General features: G+C 33.8%; 1 protein-coding gene across 1 annotated transcript; it reads left to right on the top strand.

Moving 5' to 3' along the window:
• Positions 1-219: 219 nt before the first annotated feature.
• LOC108967711 lies at positions 220-27,558 on the top strand. The gene is made up of 5 exons (XM_018931343.1): positions 220-327; positions 25,387-25,636; positions 26,763-26,873; positions 26,943-27,095; positions 27,162-27,558. Exons 2-5 carry the CDS (start codon positions 25,412-25,414, stop codon positions 27,276-27,278), a joined length of 606 nt encoding a protein of 201 aa, XP_018786888.1. The 5' UTR covers positions 220-327; positions 25,387-25,411; the 3' UTR covers positions 27,279-27,558.
• Positions 27,559-27,763: the final 205 nt, after the last annotated feature.

Here is a 27,763-nt window from a genome sequence, read left to right as displayed (position 1 = left end):
TTGGCGCTCTTAGCCCTACTCAACTCAGCCCAATTTAGTACTACATGCGTTAACTTATTTGTTACTCGTAGCTGTGAATGTGTGTGTGTCAGTACAACTCAACATTTATGGCTTACTATTCGATTACCACACATTGCACCAAGCTCAAGCATTGCACACTATTTCTGTTTTTAAGACAGTTGCTACTAAAAGTGAGCACAATTTTGTTTGAAATTTGGCAAATTATTTAATCAGTTTGATTTTTTTCTTGGCGGTGAACGCGCGCGGTTTTAGCGTGCTTGCTTCTAGCTAATTTAGTGCGATATTATAAATTTAGTGAATATAGAGGTATGATGAAAAAAGATATGTGAGATATGTACATATGTGTTTAGTTTTGAATGAAAATAAAAAATGTATGGCCCTTGACTAATAAGCCAAATATTCATTAATATGTGATATTGGCAATGGTGCTATGCCGATTAGAAAATTTCGTGAAAAAATATGAAAATGAAACAAAAAACTACTGATAGGAATGTGAAAAATTTGTGAAAGAAAAACACTGTTTCGGGAAAAACGGGTTTACCTGCGGCGAATTTAGCCTAACTAGCATCGAGCGCACAATTTCTCAAGTCTGTATCACCGAAAATGTTACTCTCATCAACTTAAAAATTGAGAACAATATTCTAGAGGTCTTGTAGAATTTAATAAAGTGATAAAAGAATTCGATTTTTTGAAACGCGAGAACGCATGTAACGCCTTAACCATGCCCTTCTATCTGTCCGTCTGTGTATACTCAGTTTTAGTGATATAGATCCGAATTTTTGCACATGTCCTTTTCTTCCAAAGAATCTACTCATTTGTCGGAGGTGCTGATATCGGACCTCTATAACATATAGCTTTCATATAAACTGAACGGTCTTATATGTGCACTTATGTATGGAAAACCTCTCCATTTAATGAGATATCTTCAAAAAATTTGACACGAATTATTTACTAAGGTGACGCTACAACATTAAACATTAAAAACATTATTCACATCCGACTACTATAGCAAACAGCTGCCTTACAAACGATTAAAATCAGGATAAAGATCTTTTCAAACGCTTTTATGGTAATAAAAATGACTTTCTGCTTTCTTTGCAGTCGACTTATAGTTTTTTCCTGTTTTGTTATATTTCGTATTAAAATTTTATAAAAGTGTCATTTTTCCCTTGCCACATAAAGTAATTATGATTTAACTTAACGTCGAGCTTATTGTGCAACACTAACACATGTACGTAAATACACCCAACTTCAACAACAAACAGTGGAACCTTGGCCACTCCAAACTCCAGCTAATAGTTTTATATACAACCTTCATCAGTCAAAGTTCTACAAATTATCATTAGCATATTTCAAGGTATTCGAGTGTAGAGATTTATTAGCTAAGCGAAGCTAAGCTAAAGCCCTGTAAGAAAAGCATTTGCTAGTGAAAATTTCAAACAGCGATTTTTAAAATTTTGGTGCAATAGCCTCGATTATTTTAATTTAACTCTATAAGGGTACGAAAATTTTATAATGCTACATATAATATATATAATAATACATAGAATACAGTTTTTATTCTGTGAACTATATTATAAATACAAAATATTAATTCTTTGCATGTTCACTTTTGATCTTTGTATAAATATTTGAATTTTTAATTATCTTAGAAGTGCCGAAAATTCTTGGAAAATATTTGTTAAAGCTGACTTTTTAAAACAAGTAATTTTATTATCCATTTAAATATTTCTCAAATATGTATGCATGTGTGCACTTCTATCAATACCATACACCTCACTCTTTGTCTTATTTTTGTCAGAGTTTCGTTTTCATGTGTTGTTTGCATCTTGGCGTTGTCAAGCAAGTTAAATTGCTGCAAGATTTAGATCGGTTTCGAAAGATTGGTGGGATTAATGATAAACTTTATTAATATGGAAATAATTTTGTAATACTCTGACTAGTTTTTGTTGCTGTATAATTCTTACGATGGTAACCATAAGAACTTATTTACCGGATGCGCCATGTTTTATATAATATATGTATAAATAAAATAAATATTGAACAACCTTGAAAACATGAGTATACTATTTGTATTTCATATACAAAAAATGATTTATTTCAGTTATGCTTTCCCAGTCTATTTTTCTCTAGTATCTGAAGTAATATACTTAGGAATGGATTTGGGAAGAATGAGCTCGTTAATAGTCCGAAAAATACTGCTGTTTTTCAAAAAGACTTATAGTGAAATATGATGCACAAGAAATGATACTTAATTTCTCATAATTCTGCGAATATTTGTCACAGAAACTGAACCGAATTGTTGGAACAACTACATGGCATTACTTCAACGCAAATTGTCATGCTTTGTTCAAGCAATTGCTTTTCATAGAACTGGTTTTATTTTCCATTTGGCTTAACCTATTTTGGCTTATTATTAATGCCGTCAGTCAGGGTGAAAAGGGAAAGTTATTGAGGTTAACAGAAATAATCGACAGTTTGATTGATTGATTGGGTCTATTGTGGCCTCCCCTAAATCAGAAAGACTCACCGAGCCACTGTATTTTGATAAGGTCCAATATGCGCCTGGGTGCTAGCGAAGCAATGTGAGCCCTATTTGGAAGCATGGATGCAAGGGCCTTTAACCTGCGCCTGTGCAGTCAATTAGCAGGTATTCTCATGTTTCAGGGTCCCTGTCGCAGACCAACCTCCTGCATCAGTAGCATTTGGATATCATAGGAGGAGATTGCTTTAAATGCCGCTTGCGTTGGAAGTTTATCTCTATACACTGACTTATGGCAAAGAATTCTGCCTAAAAAATTCCCGGAAAATTTCTGTCCGAGGTTTTCAAGCCGTCAATATAGCACTTGGTTGCTCTGTCCTAAGCAGTAGCTCGAGAGTGCAATCATGCCATTCAGCCTTGTTGATAAGGGTAATCTTAAACTTCTTAGTTAACCCTTTTAGTAATGCTGTCCCTTGGTAGAAGTCGATGGTATTATACTACCTAACTTTTTCATCCGTTTGGACTACTTGAAATTATCTCTGCCACACATTTCTGCTGTCATTTGTAGCAGTTTAAGAATCGACAATTTACGGGTGAAGCGAGTCAAATTCATTCGATGTTAAACACACATATCATGATTATATAGCTTTGGTTACCAAAATATGTCTAACCAACTAATTGGTTATCAAATGCAATAGTTATGCAATATTTACATGCCGAATGATGGCCCACCTTGTATAGTCATAATTGATTAAGAAATACACTTAAGCTCACACCTCGTTAGCCGAGGTGCTAACATATACGTAACTGGGTCAACAAACTCTGTCTGGCAGCAATTGAAAATCATACAAAGATTTTTGCAAAACAAAGTTGTTGAAAATACTTGAAAAGTCACAGAAAACTATTTTACTACAAAATTATTAAAAAGCCAAAAGTTAAAGGTCTTCGACTGGTTGATATTTGACTGATAAAATTACAAAAATAATTATGCTATATGTTCACAATTTTAATTTTTTAAATTTTTGCTTGGTATCTAGTACTATGAACATTAATGTTAGAATCATAAAATGTTTGTTTGAAAATTGCACAAAATCCACTAGGTGTTAAAAACTTTTTCAATGCCAATTCATCACTGCCATACCCTTTGTATACATTATCTTCATTTTTGGTTTTTTATATGCTGGTTTTTGAAGGTCATGTAGCTGTGACGCAAGTATTCGCCTAAAGCGGGTTCAAAAACCGCCTAAGTGCAGATTCAACTCCAAATACGAGCAGCGTTAGTAATATTTTGTGAAAACAAACATACAAGCCACTCATTCAATTATATGTACATATGTATTTACGTGTTTGTTTTTGCATACACGAAATTCCAAACAAACCTTGCGGTCGCATAAAATACTATAATAAAATGCAAATTATGCGTCTACACATATTCCTGAACATATTTCATATTCATGTTTTCTCGAGGTAAATCGGCTTTTTCGTTTCTTTATTTGTTTGTTTTAAACAACATTGGGCTTACTACAAAAAACGAGTCGAAAAGTTATAAATAAATTTAGTGGTGAGTTTTTAATGCCGCACAAAATGAATTGTGCATATTTGTATAGCATTTCCACGTGCAGCCAAAAAATAACCAATACACAAAAAAAAAAAAAACCTAAACAGTTTTGAGTGCATACTTGCAGCATTTTTCGTATATTTTTGATTTCCGAATGCGATTTTTATATACATAACTGTATATTTTTCGCTTTATTTTGCATTTGGGGCACGATAGCACTGCGAACTTCGCATTGTTAGCTTTTTGCGCAATTTATTGTGCGGTTCAGTTCGGTTCGGTTCTTTTTGCGTCCACTGCTTCGGTCTACGCAATTTGTTGTATGGTTTTTATAAAATAATTTATGCTTTCGCCGTTTCTTTTGCAATTTTGTGCAACATTCGGCGCGTTTGTGTAGTCAACTAATTGAGCTTTAAACAAAGCGGCCGACCAACTCGGTCATTTTTCACTTTAATACCCATATACCACAGCTTCTGCACTCATCGGTCTGGCAAATCTTACGCCTTAGTTTGAGTGCAGGTGGTGCACATTTGTGAAATGCCGCATTTCAATAGCAATTCGGTTTTTGAATAAAATGAAAATACTTTTTTATCGCGTTGTGTGTTATGATTATTAAGCAGGAAAACCCGTCTGCGGTGAAAAAATACGATTCTCATAAATAATGAAAAACAAAAGGAAAGTGCGACGTTATCACAACAATATAAAATTTCAATAAAAATATTAAACTGAAAGAGAAAACTAATTATTCATAATATTTATTTATAATTTTTTCGTATTCATTGCCGATGGTTATCAATTAAATACTTTCAGAGATGCCGTCTTTGTATTCTCATCAGCGGAAATAGCAGATTATTCATGATCGCATATTATTTGATGGAAATCATACCGAATTTGGCCTAATTTATTATTATTGATGTTACTAGAAAATATTGTACATAAATTTAGTCGTATTGGTTTTTTTTACTTGGCGTTTGGAAAACCATTGTATACTCAACCGATCCAGCTTAGATAATTTCAACGCGAGTAGTTAGAGATGCTCAGACGACTCGTTTGATATAGTTAGCTCAGTCGTCTTGTATGCAACATCATGCTTTTAACATCATAAATCTCATAAATTAGAAATATTTAATTAGAAACAACAGTATTGATTGAGGTTTGGTATTAAACCGAAATTTTCTAGATTAGCACTGATGATGTCAAAAAGTATTTAGATTCATATTAATACAAATTTTTATTTTATTCATGCAATAACATAATAATACTATAACCTATGTAACATGACATTATAAAGGCTTAAGCGGTGTCTACATCAAAAAAGAAGTTGAGCTGTTGAAAATTTCAATAAATATTGACTAACCGTAGGAGTTTGGAGTCACCTAAGGCAACTCATGACGATTTCGTAAAAGTTGACGTCTTTTCCTGATAGTTCGACATTGCGATCACTTTTCCAAAGACTTCTTCATACAAGTTTTAAGTCACGACATGCCGACTTAACATTAGACCACATCTTATGATGTTGAACACTACTAGTTTCGATGAAATTTTGGAAAAATACTAACGAAAATATATACTTATATATATGTTTTTATACTATAATTGAATGTTCGAAGGTCTTTTATAATAAGAATTATAAGAACTATTTTACTTTGAGATATTACTATAAGAAGCTGTAAGCGTGAAAAAGAAATAACTGTATTCAATTCGACAAACATTACTCTCCTGTGAGTCGAACAAACCATATCAGATGCTAAATTATTTTTGCGACAGAAACGTGGCGGTAATATTTAACATTTTTTTTTCTGTTATTTTAATTGACTTTAAGTTTAAGTTTTAAAATTACTAGAAGAAGCAACATTTTTATTTTCATTTATTATTTGAACCACCCAGAATAGTAAACTGATTGACTGACTGAAAATCAAGATATGAACTATATCATTTTCATGAACAATGCGCATACTTGCTTGTACCAATCGATTTCGATAGCTTTTTCGCAGCTTTTAAATGTAAATCTTTTTGATAAGAAAGGCATAAGCAAGTAGAGATAGGTCTAATCAAAGAGCTCTTCTGCGTGTGAAGAGGTCATTTCTCAACTACGTCGACGACATAAAATGTGCTGACCAGACCAGACGGACGCTACAAACTTCCGTCAAGCACTGACAGCCATTTACAATGGAGCTATTGACAAGTTTACCGACTCCCTCTCAGTGAAAAGCGTACTTGGAATGAGACTACCATCCAGAATATACCAAATAATTAAATATATGTCCAGAGAGCAATGAATCTCCGCATGGCACATAACGGAGTTATGTTCTGTTTCGGAGGTGCAAAAAAAAAAGGGCCCCAACTGCTACATGATTCCCGCCGAACGAGTACATGAAATAGAAAAATTCAAAAGACTTATTAAACTTAAAGATATTCGGTTTTTTTCAATAAAAAATATTCATTTTTTAGTGCCAAATTGACAATATTCAATCACCTAAAAGGTGCGTAGGTCATTGAATAGTAAATGTATTCAACAATATTCAGTTTTAATTTGAAGTTAATTTTGAAAAATGTCGTTTCTTGAAAAACGTATTTAAATTTTCACTTATATATGTGTGCAGCTGCGACCGGCCGTACTTTAGAACGCAGTCATCCAAAAACTATTCAAGTTACAACCTTGCCGATTTCGCAGAATATTTTTAGAAATATAAGCTTTGGAAAAAGCAAAAAAAAAAAAAATATTATTTTTAAGTATTACACTGGTATAGCCCCGTTTCTGTGTCATAGTGTCTCCCAAAACTGCAGTATATTATAATATAATACTTTAATTTAATATGGCAGCAGCACTTGGCATCCACTTATTTTATTAATGCATATAAACTGTATATATTTGTATAATTTCACAAATTCCCATTACTCATACGCTGCGTAGTTCCGCAGCAAATATAGCCGAAGAAAAACTAAAAAAATTCGTTATAATACTAACTTAAAACGAAACCTAAATTCCATATCAATGACCCCGAGATATCAATTAACGCTAAAGCATAGCCAAAAGTTTGTTTTCAAGCCGCCAAATAAACGCAATCGGTATGTGCAAATAGGTGTAAATATTTGAGCGTCTGTACTACTTTAGTTTTTTTTCACATTTACTAGGGTCTGAGCAGTTTTACATTACATTAGTACAACTATTTTGCGCTGTTTTACTACTGCTTGTATATAAATATTTTTTATGCATCTATTTTTTTGCTAGTAAAGGGGAAGCAGACTTTTTATTAGTGATTTAAAATTTTTTTCATAAACTAACATAACAAAAGATATTTAAGATTTTTTTTTATCAAATTTAAAAAAGAAAGCATGCTTTGTGGAATGAATATTGCTGAACTTTTTAAAAATGTTTCAAAAAATATCTTGTCGATAACATGCTTTATCTTTGCAGGAGCAAATAATTATTGTAGTTAAAAGAATAAGAAAAAATATGTATAAAAAGTATAAAAACAAAAAATATTTGCGGCGATAATAAACTAAACTTAAATTTTTTTTGAACATAAACTCACAAAGAGAAAATTTCAGTTTTAAAATGCTACTATGTAGCCGGAATTAATATCTACTGTACCACAAATATGGCGATTTTCAGTTTTTAAGCTAAGTTTACTTCAGTAAAATATTTGTTTTTTTTTATGCCTGTTATGAAGCTGCGTTTGCACGTATTCCCTTTAAATGTTTTTTTTTATAAAGACATATGCAAAGTTGGTTCTTTCTTAATTACAATAAATTTTTCCTCACTTTCCCATCTATTCTACAAAAATATCGAGAGCAATAAAAATGTATGTAACCTAAACCTTTCGTAAGTTCTATCAAATATAAATTTTCCAACATGGTTCAGACTAATGTACTCAAATGGTCGCAAAAATATTTCGAAATATCGTTTGGGACTGTCTCTTTAAAATAGTTTAGCTTTCATGGTTTCTCACTGTCAGTGTCAGTGTTGGATCATTCAATTATTATGCCGCCATGTATAAATTTCACAACCGCCACATACTGCGAAGTGTTTGTAAATAAAGCGGGGAAAACGTTTTGGCAGCACTATGTACACCCACGTATGAATATATACATATGTACTCGTATATATGTATGTATGTATGATCTATGTACGTACTGTCTGCCATACTAATCGTTTATTGACATTTACATTGAATCAGAGCTGAACGTGCGATTGTTGACAGGCGTCACGTCAAATGCATTGACTTTAATATTATTTTTATTGTTTGTATAATTACTTTTACAATATGCGTCACAGATCGCTTTTGGCCAACGGTTTCTAAAAAGGCACGGCACACGTTTTAGAGCTGCTCGCTGCATTTGCCTTAATGCGGCGTTATAGCTGTTGGCTAGTTTTTCGTTAATTTTTTTCCCTCAGCACTCTTGTTATGCCGGCGCCTTGTAGTTGTTGCTATACGCATCCGTACATACATAAATGTAAACGTTTAAGTGTGCTGGTATTTTTCAAACGCGCGCTCAATTTGTTTGACTTTGAAATTTTATGTAAATTCTCTTGAGCTCTCTCCCACCATTTGATTTCCATCGCGCAACAACAACGTCCAGCCAGTCAATGCACGAAACGCATTGAACGTGTGATGGCGCGTACTCAAAAGTTAGCTTGAACTTCAAACAATGCAGACGCTACACGTTCTCACACCATACACATGCATATATGTATGTATGTATGWATATATATTTATGCCCGTTTTCGCTTGCTTGGCATATACTGCATACTCGTACTTATACTTCGTGAAGACGATAAGCCAATGTCAAAAAGTAGCATAAATATTCAAAGTAGTAGAAAATTAAATTTCAACAAAAGCAAGTAGTTTGAGTTAAGAAATAAAAATGAAAAAAAAAATTACAAAACTTAAGAAAGTCAAGGGCGCCAACATAAACGCTCAAGCTTATGGATGTATGGCCGCGACGCACATTTAAAGTTATAGATTCAATACATACTTGTTTCGTTTCTACAAATTTTAATACAAATATACTTTTTATAAACAGAACTGGGTATATTAAGCTTTAACCGATGTTTGTTGCACCCAAAAGAATACAAAGTATATTCATATCTAAATAATCAACGTGACGAGCTGCGCCTTTTTAACAATGTCCGTAAGTATATGATATACGGGAACTATGTAGTTCCTAAGTTTTTTAGATATCGATCTGAAATCTTGCATCCGTCCGCTTCTCACCAAAAAGCTGCTCAGTAGCATCCGATGGGAGTAAAATTTTTGAATGAAAAACTTTTCACCAACCAAATTTAATATGGGTTATTGTATAAAGCAATGAAGTCCAATCTCTGTAAAAATAGTTCAGATGGGATAAGTAAGGGATAAAAGATAAAACTATCATTCACACACGAGGGATTAGGTGAAATCGTAGCCAACATTTTTTTTAATTTAAACTAATTTGAATGAAAACATTGTCAACTACATTTGTAAAAATTACTCGAATATATAAAATTTCTAAACACTAACTGTGGGATAAATTCTCTCTCAAAAAAGTTTTCACAGTTATAAAAAAAATTTATATTTTAATAACAATTTAAACAAATTTAATTTTTTTGGGATGGCCTTCAGCTCCTTCATTGATTTTTTTTTCATCTCTTCGACCGACTGAAAGCGGGTTCCATTCTGACCACTGTTGACTTGGTTGCATGTCAAACTCATAAACCCATGTCTCATCGGTAATTAAAATGCTCTCCATAAATGTAGGATCAGAATTCGCACGATAAAGCATTATCGAAGAGACCTGTTTACGGTACACTTTGTGAAGGAAATTCAGCTTTATCGGGATAAGTCGAAAGAGGGCTAGTTTCACTCCCAAAATATCTACCATATTAATTCGAACGGGCTCGCGAGAGATGTTGAGCTTCTTGCTATCTCTCTAACATTAGCTTAACGAATTTTAAGCACCATGACCTTCACTTTTTTAATAGAGATCGAAGTTCGTCCAGTTCTTCAAAATATAGAATAACCAATACCTCTTAAAAATTTTAAAAAGACTTAGTTTATATTGACAGATTTATTAGGGTGCACCTTCTTCTTTTTGATTGAAGATATAACTTTGTGAACTAGTTTGGTCACGTTCATATTAATTATTTTTCATTTTTTCTCAATTTGACGAGCAAGTCTTTCCCTACTTGATCTCTCCAATCTTTCAAGGGAACATTCTTCTTCTGCTAACTGCAGTTGGTACCACCTGCGAAACTTTTCAGTTGGTTATGTTATGTACACCTGTAAAGTTCATGGAACTTATTGATCCATTGTAGAAATTGCAACATAACAGCACACACATAATCTTGAATAATATGTACATAGAAATGTTTTTTTGAAATGATTGTTTCGTAAGTTTGTGTTAGGAAGACCGGATTCATTCGTATGTTAGGATTACAATCCGCTTTATGTTTCCGGGACATATCATTTTGCGAGCCAATATGTTTTGTGGATTACGTATTATCTTCATACATGTATCATATCTACTTGACAAGCCAGAAATCCAGCGGCTGCTGCTTTATTATTGTTTTAGAGTCCAATATTTTCTAATCCAACTTCAGTATGACTTTAGACAACATTTCAACTTTATACTTAAGAAATTTCGCTTTGACCATCGCACCTTTCATATGAAGATACCCAGCAACTAAGTAAAATATTAATTATTATAATGTCATCGACAGCTTCGTCTATAAACATGCACAAAAACGCTTGCACTTTCACCTGTTAACCTTTAAGATGTGGCTTTGACATAAAATGTGGTCATTATTTTGGCGCTTGTGACCGCCTTTCTGACACTGGTGTTTGTTTAATACATTACATGCTATTGATGACACCTCCCCCCACACATATATAGTTTGGTTAAGGCTTTACGCTGGTCGTTGCTATAGTCGTGTTGGTATTGTTGTTGATATGGCAGTCACCTGCGAATACCATAACTCAAAAGTACGCGACGTGAAAAGCAATTTACCTCTCATGCGAATCCACGAATAGAAAATATCTATGAGTATATGGAGCAGAATGTTAAAGATTTTACTTCAGTTCCTCTTATACAAGTACTTGTCTGTAGGTATCATGCGGAGGGCAAGGTACATATAAATGATTTATCCGTCTGGTCAGGGATCATATGTGTACTTGTATACATTTACACTCGTGTATCTATTACTCTTATTGCGTACAGATATTGCCATTAGAAGCATGCGAATTTTTGCTGTGAAACTTTTAGCGTGCGACAGTTATGAATGGCAATCCACATGCTTAATGGAAGCTAGTGTTGTTTAACATTTAACAAATCTTGCGCTAAACAAACACACGTCACACGTGTAGTACATCCGCCGGCAAGGACAGAGTCCACTTTATTTGTACACGAAGCACGGGTATATTTGCACATTTTTATTAACACGACCTTACCTACAAATTAGATATTATGCACGCACGTAGAAAGGCACGCGTCAAATGCATGTATCTCAGTCAAGTTGCATGGCTGCTCATAAAGCTTATTAACATTTAGAAACATACGCGTACGCCGGTACACAGCCGTGTAAGTAGCCAGCCAACTAAGTACATATGTGTGTATTCAACTAAGCATAATTTCCCCCCGCCCTCCGCGCAGTATTGACTTTTACGCAATTTACTTCTACCTTGGCTATTACTTTTCGCTTTGCTCCTTTTTCCAAATGCCCGCGCTTTATTTAAAAGGCTAACTGTGACTAATATGCGCGTACAGGTATGCCACGTGCACGCGTGTCTACATTAATACACACTTGTGTAGCATAGAATCGCCAGAACACCCACTCACTTTATCATTCCGCTGACAATTATACTCCTCCACCGCACTTTCCGGCTTTCACGTTGGTATATCAATTTTCCACAACTAATGAGCTCCATGTATGACATAAACAATTTTCCAGCCATGCCACCAATGCGTTGGCAATGCATTAGGTCTGCTCCTCTAAGCTTATGTGTGTGTAAGTATGTTTGGGCCTTCCGTTCGAATACTGCTGGAATGTTCAATCTATACCCATACACACAAGAAACCACGGTATGTTGCTAATTTAAAATGCAATACTCCCATAAACTCGTACTTGCCACCGAATAGGTGGGGGCGGAATATCTAGCTCAGTTTTCGTTTGAAATTAGGTATTCTTTAGTATTGAGCATTTTAAAGAATGCACTTGTAGCTTTAACAGAATTTCAGCTGCAATTCGTTAGTGCTAAGAAGAATAAGTGATTGCATTATTGTTATTGCAATATATAGATAATGCTTTGCTATTTCTCTGCACGGTACATTTGGGACTTGCTCTCTTTGAAAAAGAAATGCATATAAAAGCAATAAAAAAAAAAAAAACAGAGAGTTAGGTTTGATTTAAGAAACTACGGTTACCCTAATAAATTGTTTTTGGGCTTGTGGAGAAGTGCATAAGCCATACACATATACACCGTATTACAGGTAACTCTCTAAATATCAACAGAATTCTTTATTACAAAAAAATTTAAATCTTCAAATGACAGGTGCCGACAAATTCTTACCATTTGTATTTTGATTTTATTAAATAATTTTTTGATGTAGCAAAACAAATATTCAAATAACTTTTTTAATACAAAATTAAACGTGCGTGGCGGTTGCTAGAACTGAAAAAGTTATTAAAATGATATTCGCCGCTTTTTAACTCGCCATTTTCTAACTCCGCATGAAGCCGGCTAGTGTGAACATAAGTCACGGGTTATCCATGTCGAGGTACTTTTTTCAATAGTTTTATTGACAGATCACGTTTGAGTCGTGTTAAGCTGCGTTGTTCAGTCTTGTTTGGCATTTCACCATGGAAAGACTGAACAACGTTTGCAAATCGTACAACTTTATTACGAAATTCACTAACAGTTCTAGCAGCTTACAGGAAAAAAATTTACCGATTCGAAAACACCCAAAGTATAAATTAAAAATTCACCTTTCAATTTGATCACAGTATATGGTAGCTGCCATTCAAACCATGTGATAAAAATTAGCTTATTGTATAGTAAACATTTAGTCGACAATATATTACGTGAAGAAATTGTTAACATTGGAGTACTGTAGCACCGCTATATACAGGTAAACCGATAAAAATCATGTTCTTGTATGAAATATAGGGTCTCCTGCATTTCTTCTAGCTGTACAAATTTTGTGGCATGCCTTTTACTTTTTCCATAATAAAGTTGTTACCTATAAACAAAGAAAGCTGCATAAAATCAGACATTTTAAAGATATTCACAGTAAAAGCTATGCATAAAGTACACCGCATTTATATAGTAGACCATGTTGTATGAGCAACGGAGAATTTGCCCTACTTATATATGTAGGACACCATGCCGTATAAGCAACTGAGGATTTGTATGAATGCTCAGGTCATTGGATGTATAACTCTGACTTTTGAATTTTTGAAGGGTATTATAGCTGCTCTGCAAATTAAGTCCAATAAACGTTTTATCTTCTTTTCTTTCTTTTATAAGTGAATTTTAAGAAAACAATTTGTTAGGTCTTTTTTAAAGACAATCCTGGTAGCATTATATATATTATTCGAAGATCAAAAGTTTTTGGCTATAACTGCTAGTTTGTACTACCTTTCTTCTGAGTGAAATAATTATCTTTAATTCTGCTTAATTATAAACAATGAATGAAATACTCTATGAAGTCTGCTGTTAAAAATTCATCAGCTGTTCTAAAGTACTACACAGTATCAGACAATCAGCAAAGATTTATGTTTCACATTATTAATAAAAATTTGCCTATTTTGCAGCGCACCTCATCCTCCAGCATGTTGATAGTAAATCCCACAAATTTGTGTTTATTGATTGAATTAAAAATAAACTCGTAAACATGTGACAAATTTTTGCAAAAAATGCCAGAAATTGTGCTGCATAAATCTAAATTTATAATAACAACAAAATGAGTATATAAAAGCAGTTTTCAGTAACCACAAATCAAATCGATTTGCACCAATGAGACACAATTCAATTAGTTTAAATTGAATTGCAACGAACCGGAGTAATAGAGTGATGGAGTGAAGAGGATTTAGTTTAGGTATATTTGCCTGAAATATTGCATGTCAAATGGCAATTGCCGAACTTGCATTTATTCTAGTATTTTATCTACATATGCATATACGATATTCACAATTATTAATAACTGTCAGAAAATCACGTGACAGAAACGAAATATAAGCATAATTGTATAAATTCTTTGGTCAGGAGCGAAAGTATGATATGTGAGCGCGACTAATAGAGTTGTACGCATTCAAGTGGTGCGTGCTTTGAGCAATTTCATATACGAAATATTTACGCATACATTTACTGTGCATGTAGGTATGACACCCAAAAATATTGACAAGCGATAATTTGCTTATCGGTGCATATTATTTATGACACATTAACCTACTGTCAGCTAAAGGAGATATGGATTGCTTGTCGCCGTCACATGCATTGGATATTCGAAAGGTTATTTCCAAGGAATGTCTTTAATTAGCTTAAGGCATGCAAAAGATAAAGGAGAAGCAGAACAAATAGTGGGACAAATGCGAATATCAGAGAAATTTAATTAGTCATTTTAAATAAATAAATCACTTCATATATTCAGACGTATGTGTAGTTGTAGAGTTTTGTGGAAAACGTAAGTTGACAAGGGATTTGAAGTTATGGAATTGTTTTTAGCGACAATACTTTATAATGAGTCATAGTACGTATAACATTAAGCAAATCCTGTTTGGGAATACAAGGTATTCAAGCTTATGGTGAATCTTTTTGGCAAAAATATTTTTCAAATCGGTTGTTAAAGAACTTCTACTCTAAACTTGTTTCAAATAAATTGATGAATTTTAGAATATTTTGAAACATTAGTTTTGCTCAGAACCTTTCCTGCAACAAAAGTAGTGTCATTGCCCATCCCTCAAACTAAAAATTTTAACTTAAGGTAATCGACATTTTAGACTAAGTTCGTTTAGTTCATTCTTCAGTTTCTTCTAAAAGTGTATCGACATAGCGTTGCTTACAGGTGATGGATAAGCGATATAATAGGAACCAATCATGGAAACTAAATTTGAGTTTTGTTATAAAATGGTTAGATATTGGTTACGAAATGTTCATAAAGTGGTTATATATTGGTTATCCAATGGCTATATATTGGTTATATCTGGCAGTGGAAGCAGACAATTTTATGTTACGTATAATAGTAATAAAATGTGGTGAATCGTAAGCATCAAACAATTCAATTAACATTTTTTCGATAATACGTTGTTTTGCATTTTACGTAACGATATACAGTTTTTCTCCTTTCTTATTAAGACTACCGTCTCCCTTTAGCATAAAAATAATTATACTTATTAAAAAATATTCAAGGAACAACAGTATAAGAGAAAAATTTTATATTCGCGGAATATTGCTCAAATTTTTAATTTCAAAAATAGCTGCAAACTCGAATGGTCCATAAAATGGGTGGCAAAAATGTTGACAGCGAAGGGGAAGAAGGCATGACTGGGTAGCGTCTAGGCGGAGGTAATAAAATACGCAAAGCTCTACGAAATGGCAAAAGTTTCAAACACAAACGAAAAGCTTCACTTTCTTAAAAGCCAAGCAAAATAAAGACCAAATGAAGTTGAAATGAGAAACTAATCAAAAGTGAGAATTTAATAAGAATGAAAGAAAACAAAAATAAAAAAAAGCAAATACAAGAAAATACGTAGAAATACGTAAAAATACGTTAAAACGAGGTCACACAAGTAAGCAAGTATAACAGGAAATAGACGAAAGAGAAATTGCTTAACGTAATCACGGGACACTAATGAAGGACAATGAATGCTACTTACTACACCGGAAGTGCAGTGGAATGCACCACTATCGGTATTCCTCTTCAAACTCGTTTTTAACTACTTTCTCAAGAAAGATAGTGCGATAGGTGAGGCAAGTACTTGCATTATAGACCATTAGGGTATAATTAAAATTCTCAAGGAGCTAAAGTTTGCAGGCGCACAGTGGCAATTGCTCGGTAGTTGGAAAAGCGTGTAGTAAATGAAGAAAAATGGTGAGAAAATAAAATCAAAGCGGAAAGTAAACAAGAAAAGTTTTTATATTCAAGTCGAATAGGTGGCCAGTCAAACGGTTGAACGGAGCCAACTAAGTCCTTATAAGTAGCTAGTGATCATTACAAATATGTGCATATATACGAACATATTTTTTTATATAATGTATGTGTTCAAACCTGTACCCAAGGGATGAATTAAGAGGAAAGAAAAAGTGGATAATGTAGATTTATCGTTCACAAAATCATTGAGATTGGTAGGGAGTTATACCACTCATATATAGTATTATATATAGTGACTTATAGAGTAAAAAGTATATAAAGTAACCAAAACATAGGTTACTTTTTATGTTTGTCACAAAACTGGTACAAAACTCAAGTCTTGTGGCGCGACAATATGCGCTTTTAGGCTGTCAACCATGAAGACCCCCATTGCATTCCCACGATATTCATATTTAATGGGAGCGGACCTGGATTTCTATCCTGCCAAGTATCGGCACCAATGCTCAAAATTTTCTGAGGATTGTTTTATACCGCTATAACAGCAAAAACAAGCCACCATTTGTAATATATAAATGCGAATTGATCCAGTCCACTCCTGCACTTATAATTCCAAAGATATCTGGATCAAGATCAGTACAGAGTTTTTCAGTATTTACCGTTTTTTAATTTCAAAACTATCTTGTTTTTTCACAGAGACGAATTTTGTTAATAAAAGTAATACATAAAATAAATCTTTATTGCTTTAATCTTATTTTCACAAATACTCATTAAATCTCTGACCCGAAACATTTTGTTTTAGTTAATTTTCACTCAAACGAAAAATCTCTGCTTTTCTCTGGCAGCTGGCAACGGTGATTCTCACGTGTAAATTTAATAGTTATGTGAGCATGCTCGTCAACAGACTATTATGTTCGTATATCGCATATTATTTGCTGCGTAAATTTTCAATTCTCAATTGATTTATCATTATAAAACTAATTACGGTATATTCGCAAAATGTTTGCGTACAATAGCACACATGTGTTCTAATTATGGCAGCCATTGTATTCGTATGCTGTAATTACCAAAGTCGATTCCCAATTCGGTGCCAACCAGAAGCTGGATGTCAAAGTTAGCTGTGCATAAATGAAAATTATAACAACAAAATACGCAAAAGTAGTAATAAATAAATAATTATTTAATGCGAAAATACTGGTTTAACAGAAGTCCGACACAAACAGCAGCTGTTGAAGTTGCAAATAGTAATTTTGTGGAAACTAAGCATAGTGAAAGTCCCATAGTAAAATAAAAAGGGATTATTTTTGGGAGCGCGTTATGCGTCAAGTAAACCGCATTTATATAGTAGACCATGTCGTATAAGCAACAGAGAATTTGCCCAACTTATATAGTACACCATGCCGTATGAGCAACAGAGAATTTATAAGACGTTGGTAGGAATGCTGAAATAATTTGATGTGTAACTTTGACGGCATATAACTTTAAAGGAATTTTTTTGATTAAAAAAAAACACTTGGGAAACAACGGCCACCTTATTATGGGCATGTATACTTAATTATGTATATTTTGATAATTCGCAGCTCCACTTCTAATTTACACGGTATATGAACCAAAGCCTGCTACAACTTCATTTTCCAATTTACTTTAAAAAAACTTCAAATATAAACACGACAAAAATAGCATACAATGAGTGCAACACATGTTTGTGCTTGTGGCAACATATTTTCATGACCACTGACATTTCGCAATTCATACGAATGCGGGTGTGTAGATATGTAGGTACCGCTGCGCGATTGCAATTTAATTAAATGTATAAATTTCACAGTTATTGCAACAATAAAATGTTTTTGTTGTTTGTCGCTATTTACGCGAATATTGTTGCATATCTGCGGGCGCAAGCCAAAAGCTCTAAAGTGCCACCACATTCATATGTATGTATGTAGATTATTACCAAACCCAGCAAACACAAACCAAACCCAGCAAAAACTGCGATTTTTGTTTCCATATGCTAATCTCGGTTATTATACATTGGATGCCGCTCTTTAAGGAAGCATGTTTGGGGAGAGAAAGATTTTCGTACTTCGATGGTTGGTTTAGATAAATAGTCTCATTTTAATGACAGGGATCACTTGAATATGTGAGGATATTAACATCATACTTTATAATAACAAACACTCTGCCTTGAGTCTATCACTTGTATGTTTTTCATATTAATATCGACTCAAACTGGTTTGCGTGGTGGACCGAAGTTATGAAACCTTGGAAAATTTGGAAAATTCCCAAATGGATGTCCAGATAATTTCACCTAGCGTTCTTTTAGGTATTTTAGGCAATTGACTGTCGACATAAATTTAAATTACCACACAGTAACTCATTAGGCAATGACCGGGTTGGAACCTTTACAAACTTGTTGAGAGCTAAGCACTTTCCAACTGTCTAATAATGAATGTATGCTTGTCGATAAAGGACATATATGCCATGTACACTTATTAATGTTGCGAAGGTGGTTATCTTACATAATTACACATAAGTGCAACAAAAATATATTTCGGTATCCTTTGCAGCACATTGGCTACTAGGTATTTTCCCTTTTTGCTGTTTCGTCGCTTAGCACATGAAAATACATTTAGAAATTTGCTGGTTTATTAATTATATTTGAATGTGTGCACAATTAGAATATGGCTAGCTGTTTGATAATTCGTTCAATGTTGCCTTTCATTCATTAATTTTAATAAATTGTTTCGAATTTCAAAATAAAATGGTGTAATTCTAAATTATAAATAAGCTTGTAAACAAGTGTATGAAGCTCTATTTGAATAGTGACTGGTGACCGGCATTTACCGGTTTATTAAATGGCGCTACATTAAATGCCTTCCTAGTTTTATACGCTTTTTAATTGAGTATATTTGCAAATGCTTTTTCACATTTATTATATTTCCGTTTGCCATGTTTTCGCAGCTAATTCACTATTTTGGTTAGTTTAGTCATTTATCAGTTAATATACTATATTTATTAGTTAGAGTTTAGTTAGTCGAATTTGTTTGTTGATTAAGTAAATAATTTGAGGTACTTAAAGTGTTGCGGGCTTTGGGAATAGGAATTTTGTATACTTCCGAAATATGATCATGCTTCTCTTAAGAGCATTTTATAGACAGTACATGGGTTTCCCAATATTGGAGCACGTTTTCGGATGTTAGCCGTACAACATTCTTTCGGGATAGCAAGGACCTCAGCTTGAAACATAATGCAGTGGTCCGACAACTTAAATAGTTGCCTGATGCCTAAGTCTGGGCAGTATACATATTCTCGCCATCTTTTTTCATGTTCACCTTGAACTTTTTTCCCAGTTGAAATTTGGGATCATATAGTCGGTGTTTGCCTTTTCCAATTCTTCTGCAGTCAGTAGTTGTTCCGTCTATTTTGCTCCACAGTTTTCGGCGAAGAGATCTATAGTTGGCAGGTTTAGTACCAGTTCAAGGGCCGCCGTTTGAGTTGCTCTTAAAGCTCCCATTAAGCACAGAGCAGCGAGTCTCAGAACCATTTTCATTGGCTTCGGGTAGGCGGATTTCCGTACTCCTGTCCACCATACTACTGTGCCGTACAACAGTATTAATCTTACATTGTATAGCACCAGTGCATGAGAAATACAGAAAGACTGCAGGTTGTGCCAAGCATCTGCCTACACACATTTAAAGCATTTCTAGTATTTCTCACTGTTTCTTCTTTGTTGTGCAAAGCATTTGAATGTCTCTGATCTTCAGTAAGAAACATAACAGATCGACCAAAGCATAAGTTGTCAAGTCAAGCGACAGTTTGATAATACGAATATTACGTATATGAGCAATTGGGGAAGTGTATCGCCTTGATTTACTCCTGATCTAGGCAAGAGGATACACTGCTATAAGTGAGGAATTTTTCCTGAATTTCCTTAAGATTCCCTACATATTGACCAATATATATCGCATAAAGCCACCTGGAAGTTCAAAAATCTTTATATTAGGTATATGGGAGTTCAGGGAAGTAGTGACCTTAGGTTCTAAATTACTGCCGAAGAAGACTTTAATTAATTACTACTATCTCTTGTCATCATAACTACTTTTAAGGTAACTAAAGAAAAGTGTGCCAATTAATTTTCAATTTCAGGTTTCATTTATCAAACGTTTTATCTAATAATAATCGCTTGAATAAGTTTGTGAATGAAAATAAACAAATGCATATATATATAGATATGATATAGTATATGTTATGTAAACTTTAAATATTACCCACCGCTGCTTTTGCGTTTACTACATACAAGTTCAATTAAATGAAAATTTATTTTAGAAACAAAGAAAAATTAATATAAAATGACTTGCCAGTGGCTATAAAAGAAACCATATGTTTGTATGTGCATATAAATAGAGAGTGGACTATTAAATAAAGCAGAAGTTTGTACAAATTGTCAAAAGTACAAAAGCGTTTGTAATGCATTTTATTAAATGAAGTTAGAGGCGATTTGCGAAAATTAATTTAAAAAATGCCTCTAGACTAATATTGCGAAAACATGTATTCATAATAATGAGGCTGTGGCGAGTGGAATGGCGGATTGGTGGAGAGGCAGCTGTGGCAACTTAGAAGCGATTGTATGCAAATGTGACAGGCAACCAGTCTAGCTAGCAGCTATGCATAATAAAAGGAGTGAGAAGTAAATATTAAAATAGTTTGTAAAAAAGACATAAAACGTGCGGGTGTAAGCTAAAAACGGGATATTTGTTGGCGACCAGGAATAGCGGTAACAGCTGTAGCTGTGCGGCAACAGATTGAATTTAGTATAGTGACGAAATAGTGGTGAAGCGACTGTCGTGGGTGATGCTTTTTAGTACGGTTTTCTTTGGCAACGCGTGTTATTACTTTTCAACATTTTTTTCAGTTTGTCATCTGCCAAGCAAAGAAATTGCTTAAATTATCATACATTGCTTTGTTTGCCTTAAAGTCAGCTTCCGTGCAATTGCCGTGAAGAAATGAAAGTAACACATAACTGGAGGCGGAATGTTGTTGGGCCTATAACTATCATCGCGCTAAGTAACCCAAAAACGCTTCGAAAAGTTAGGTTCTTGTGCGTCTTTCTGAGTCTACATATGTATTAATTTGAAACTTAAGCAACAGTCATTTCGTTTCATTCAAATACTTGACCTACGCTCCAATCGAAGTTTAAAGAAATACTCAAATATGTCCGAATGTGTGACAGAAAAAATGTTTTTTATCGAGAGTTCTTCTTCAGTACTTTGATAGGAAGCCAACCTCAGCCAAAAGTCGTCGTATTTTGGTGAAAGCCCTTGCCGAGGTTGAACCAGAACGTTTATCTTTGTGGATGGATCTAAAAGTGGTAATTTTAGCCTGGAAAACGAAAAAAGTCGTGGGTGATGGAAAATTTTAAGGATGGTGAACTGCAGTCCCTCCTTGATGAAGGTTATTGTCAAATACAAGATGAGCTCTTAGAATTATGTTTTGAAGTTAAGAGATGATGAAAGAAACTTTTCGTGTTAGAAATGCTTAAATGGGAAATATAATAATTATATATGTGCTTAGCAGGAACAGTTCAGCAACTAAGACTTGTGCGACTGTGAAAATTGTCTGTCCCTAAGTGAACTGTAAGAGATCCTCCCAACAAATTGCATTTAGCAAAGTCAATGTTGCCGCGATTGTAGGTGTTCTGCCGAACACACACTATGATACTAAGTATTTACTTGAATGCACGTTGCCAAAGCAGTATGTATGTATTTCATCACCTTCTATTGGCCGCTGCATCTCGCATGTGCATTTGTCGGGCGGCGGACAGGATGTACGTCGCAATTTTTACTAGAAGCAAACATTTTGAAGAGATTCGTATTTATTAATAATTTATCTTCTAAGTAAACTAAAAATATTAAAAGAAACAGAAAACTAAAAATATTCCAAAAACAGCCAATTAAGTAAAATCGTAAAAATGAAAAACCGAGAAATCGCGCGTTAAAGTTTTCGCTTTTTGCCCAAGCGCTCATATACAATTGTTGACAACTAATTAGAAACCCTTTTTTTTTGTGGCTGGCTGATCAGTATAACGATACAAATTTTTGATATACCGTTATTTATATTCCTAAAAGACTTTAATTGTTCGTGTTACTCTATTTACTACTAAATTCACTCTGTTTCTTTTAATTTTTTCCCATTTCCGTTACGATATAGGAGGTGAATTAAATGCGACAGCTAATTAGAGACAGCTCTTTAAAGAATTCAAATCCATCAAGGGGTTAATTTTTCTTAATAATATTACTGATTTATAATAAGCCTGTGTTCCCAAGTTGTGGTTTAAAATATATTAAAATGTATTATTCAAGTTTTTTAATGAGGAAATGCTGTAGCTATACGCCCGCCCTACGTAGTTACATTTTTGACTTTTTGTCGGTCTGGAAATTTGTGCAAAGAAGTTTCGAATAAGGCCAAATGCTCGAAAATTTTTTTCGGATCATCCTTAAGCATATACGGAATTTCAAAACTATTTCCAATGTTACACGTGAAGAAAAAACCCTAAAATTTGCAACAGAAATAGACCATAGAATTAATACTAACTCGCGAAGGGACCCAAAAAATAGTTCCACTGACATTCTACATGAAATTCAAGAAGAATACATTGTCTAAATATCCAAGAGAACAATTGCCTGGCGTTTGGTGGAATCTAGACTTCGCGGCAGGAAAGCACGCAGGAACCCACTTCTGACTAAAATGACGACGCATAGACTTTGCCAACTCTTATTGGTTTAAGACAACAAATCAGCGGAGGTATGTCGTTTGGAACGACCTAACAAAAATTAATCGCTTAGGTCCTGACAGTCGAAGGTATGTTCGCCATCCAATAATTCGAGAATTTGATCCTCGCTATGTAGCACCGAGTATGGTGGAGGATCAATCATGGTGTTAGGATGTTTTATCTGCAATTGTGTTGGTCCTCTCCGCAAGATTGTTGGAATTTTTTAAACAAGGAGAAATACGTCGACATCCTGGAAAATGTCATGTTGCCATGGGCTGAGTAAGATTTGCCTGTTATAAGGAATATAACAATTCAAAGCATACTTGTTTGAACACAGGTTTCAATAAAAAAGTGAAAGTAAAATAAATACTTATAAATGATTTAATGGAATATAACATCATTTCCTTCAAACTAGATGTCTTTTATAATTAGTTGTTAACAGCTGTATCTGCTAGACGCTCGGTCACTTGGTGGGATTCCTAGCTTCGACAATATGTCGAACTCCCATCTCCCATCTATAAAGCTAAACTAAGTGCGTCGTCTTTAAATGTGTTTTTCTCGAAGCAGTGTTTTTGAAGTCGATTGGCAAGATTTCTCCAGAACGACTAAATCGATCTTCATGAATCGCAGGTCTTTTAAGTTCTCAAAGATTTGAACCAGAGATTTTTTTTCGATTACAACTGAAAAAAAAAAATGTCGCAAAACTTTCGTTGAAATTTTAAGTTTTTGGTAAAAATGCTTGCCAAAAATCCAATTTTCAGTTGTTTTTCCTTCGTCCAAGTTCTAAGTTAGGGTTTTAATTACACACGTGCTTTTTACTTTAGATGATACTGTAAGAAGTTGTCCAGACAGCGGGGGCTCCTCTTTTTTCCGAGTGCTCACCAAGAATGGCATTGCAATAGCCGATTTTAAAATATTTGTTTTCCAAAATTTCAGATTTTCTTTATTATTAGTGTGTGTTTGTAACAATAAAATATTCTAAGAAAATATTTTAAAAAATTGCCCAAAAAATGCTATTTTTTATCCGAGAAAACCCTTGTAACCGCTTAACGCGATGCTACCGATTATGCTCAGACATTCGATAGTTCGATAGAAACTTAATAATTTCTAGCTTCTTAATGCTGGAAAGACATTACATACACAATATCACATTTTATACTGCCACGTGACTTTTTAAGGTTTCATGTATGTATTTATGTATATAATTTTAATTCAACCCATACTAAAAATTATAACACAAAATTAAATTTAATTGTAAATAAAATCCGTTCAATTAATTTCGTTCTAATAAGGGAATAAGAATAGCTGAGATCTTACACACACACACACACACAACTAAAAATAATAGTTTGTGGTTGTAGCGCTTAATTATGCTTAATTACGTTCGGTACATCAATTTTCATGCTCACTTTCAAATTCATTTGTGATTTGTAATTCATTTTTAATTCAATTAGCACAAAAAGAGATGCGTATTTCAATTAGTTTTGTAATTGGTTAAATAGGAGTACGTGATTGTTTGACTGTTTACATGTATGGGTAATGATTAATTATGCATTCAGTTTGCTATGATGTTCAATAGTTTTCGCATTCCAGGCAATGCAGAATCCCTGCCAAACAGAGCAATCAGCTGCTAATTTAACAGAACTACGTATTCATATACAAATGTACATACATACACACATGMATATATGCAGAACAACAACGTGTCCAAAACGATTTTCGCCGATTCACTGTCGAATCGCTGCAACTATGAAAAGCGAAAACTTAATACCTCTGCATAGCGATTGTTGTTGTTGTGTGGCAGTAGCTGTCTCTACTCCATTCTCTAGCTTCGCACCCGCTCGAATGAATGAATATGTTAGTGTGTACGTGGATTGGATGAAAATATTGCAGATTTTTTGTGTCTGTTCACGTTAGTAGCTGGTTACCGGTTGCTGGTCATTGCATGTTGCATGGTTTATTCCGCTTATTGTTGTTACATGATCACGGGGTATAATGCCAACAGCAAAGTCATCCGATGATAGTCAATTACATGAATATAAATCTGCTGTTGCCACTGTTAGTTCGCGTGTCCTTCTCACTTACATTATGTATGTATGTACWTATGTACGTGCTGCTTATGTATGCATGTCAAATGCCAAAATAATGAGCTGCTCATGAAGGCACATAACGCTCGCAAATAGCTTAGATTATCGGAAAAACGTGGATCAATGCTGCAGCAAACACAAAACTGACTTTTACAGACTGTTACGCGTGTCATAATGTGATCCACAACATGAACACACGCCACTACAGCATTGCGCCGTTGTTGATGGTCCAATCTTTGTATTTCCATAATTCTGCTTCCCATTGAGCTATTATGAAAAGTGCTTTAGGATTTGATTGATTAAATTATTATTTTATTATCCCCTACTTTGGTTGTTATTTATTTAAACATGAGCTGGACTTAATTAATTAACATAAATAATTAAAATATTTTTTAATAACTCATTGCAGTTTTTAGTGTAATCACGCAGAAGCGATGGCATCTCACAAATTATTTTTAGTGTGTTTACTCTTGGCTGCAGTAGTGGCAGGTTACACGCAGCTACCGAATGAAATTTATATAGAAACAGTAGCGTATGGAGCACCACATGAAACAGTTAAGACAATGGCGCCGGAAGATGTTCCGAAATCGCGTACAAAGCGCGGCATATTTTGGGACTTTTTTCAGAAAATGGTGACGACTAAAAATTTACTTGTTGATGTGAGTATTGTTGCAAATGAAAATTTTTAAAAAATTTTCTTACAAATATTACATAGTACACATAAACATATCTGTATCGTCACCTAAAATGCAAAATAACGTGACATCACTTTTCGTAAATTTACAGAGGATGGAAAAACGATATACTATTCATATCGAAATAAAGTTTGAGTTTGGCTCATAAAATGGTTATATCATTGGTTATATCAAACAGCGGAAGCTGAAAATTTTATGCTACGTGTATGTAATATGATGTAGAGAATCATCAGCAATAAAAAAATGAAAATCGATTTTTTGATGATACGTTATTTGACATCTTAGGGGACAATATACATAATATAATGACATAAACAGAAATTCTAGTATACAGGAAAGTATTTTATTTTATTCGAAAACCACAAGGAATGGAGCCTGACAACAAGTGATCACTACTTCGTTTTACAATAGCGATTGATTTTGATTTTCAAAGAATCGCTTCTAGAAAAGCTTGTGATAATAAACTGTCAAAGTTTTTCTCCAATGGCGACGAGAATTGCTTTTAGAATGGCATTATAAAAGTACTTTCAGTAGTTATCGAACAAAATATTGCTTATTTCATTAAAATGGAATAATTATAAATACTGCTGTGATCAAATTTAAAGCTGAATTTTGTCCATTTTCACTCCTGTAATACAGTTATGCCAACGAATTTTCCAGTTCCAAAATATTTAGCACACACTAGTTTGTCTTGGCTCTCCAATGATTAATAAATAATTTATATAATATATATTTTCATGAAGTTTCATGTACCTAAATTATGTACATTTCGTCAGACATCATGAAATATTTACTACTCTAAGAATTCTGTAAAACACGAGAATACTTGTACTAATGGAGTGAGTGAGTCGATTTAGACTGCCCGTCTGCCTTTCTGTAAATATGTGAATGTCTTTTAGCTGTTGAGATACTGATCTCAAATTTTCTTTACGCCCTTTTCTATTAAATAAGCTACGAAATAAAGTTCTTATATAGAAACTTTTTTATATATTAAAATTATTATTGCTTCGGTGCAACCGAAGTTAAAGCTTCTTCTTTTCCGATATGTCTAATTCTTAATACTGTCAGGACATTATTTCTTTAATTGCAGCAATATGTTGACACCAGAGACACACTTAGCGACGTCTACAATTTACTGAATGAAGGATTCAGCGATCCAGCGCCGCCAAAAGCGACTATAAGGCCACCTACAAGTACAATGGTAATTGAAATTAAGTGATTTAGTACAATCACCGTAAACTTTAATGATTGTAAATAATTTATATGCTAGAAAACAAGCGATGAGGATCAGTCGGGCAGCGCGGAAATGTCCACCACAACCGAGGCTTACCGAGTGTCACGCTATGAATTGGGACGCATTTTGGGGCGCAACTTCCGCGGTTTGCAGCGTTTGACCAAAATCGAGTTCCAGGATGCATTTAATGTAATAAAGAAATATATATTTTTTTTTACTAGAAATTACTGAATTGTTGATTTCTCATATACATAGCAATCGCACTACAACATACAGGAGTATAAAGAGGAAGCGCGCAAACAATTCGCAAATAGTGTTGGTGTGGAGAAGGTGAACAAAATTAAAGGCTTGAAAGCGGCTATCGCTGGCTGAGATGAAGCTTACAATGAGTATGTGTACATATTTCATGCCGTAGGAAAAACTTTAAATAAGTATGCATTTAAGTCTCAGAAGCTGCTGTATGTTCAAATATATATGTAAATACTGCATGTATTTATTCTTTTTTAGAATATTATGCTAAATTTTAGAGAATATCATAGTTTTAAATCAGCTACCGGCAAACTTGTGGAATGTATAGAATGTGTTCTACATTTTTATTTGCCTATTTTAATGAAAACTATGCAGTCGATAAGAATTTTTTATATTTTAGGCGGTTTAGTTGGAAATTATTTATTCTGTGATAGAATTTTTTTACGTAAAAATTAAACGATAAGAAAATTAATAAATTTCACTACTTTTGTACATAATAAAAAAAAAAATAAAAAGATTTTTTTTGTTTTCATTTTTAGATAGAAGTCCCTGACATATACATAATTGTTGTGAAAACAAAATTTATTACAAACGATAAAATCAGAAAT

This window comes from Bactrocera latifrons, unplaced genomic scaffold, assembly GCF_001853355.1.
Source record: "Bactrocera latifrons isolate USDA-ARS-PBARC rearing strain unplaced genomic scaffold, ASM185335v1 scaffold_0, whole genome shotgun sequence".
Classification (NCBI taxonomy): domain Eukaryota; kingdom Metazoa; phylum Arthropoda; class Insecta; order Diptera; family Tephritidae; genus Bactrocera; species Bactrocera latifrons.
This window is presented reverse-complemented; position numbering and strand designations above follow the sequence as displayed.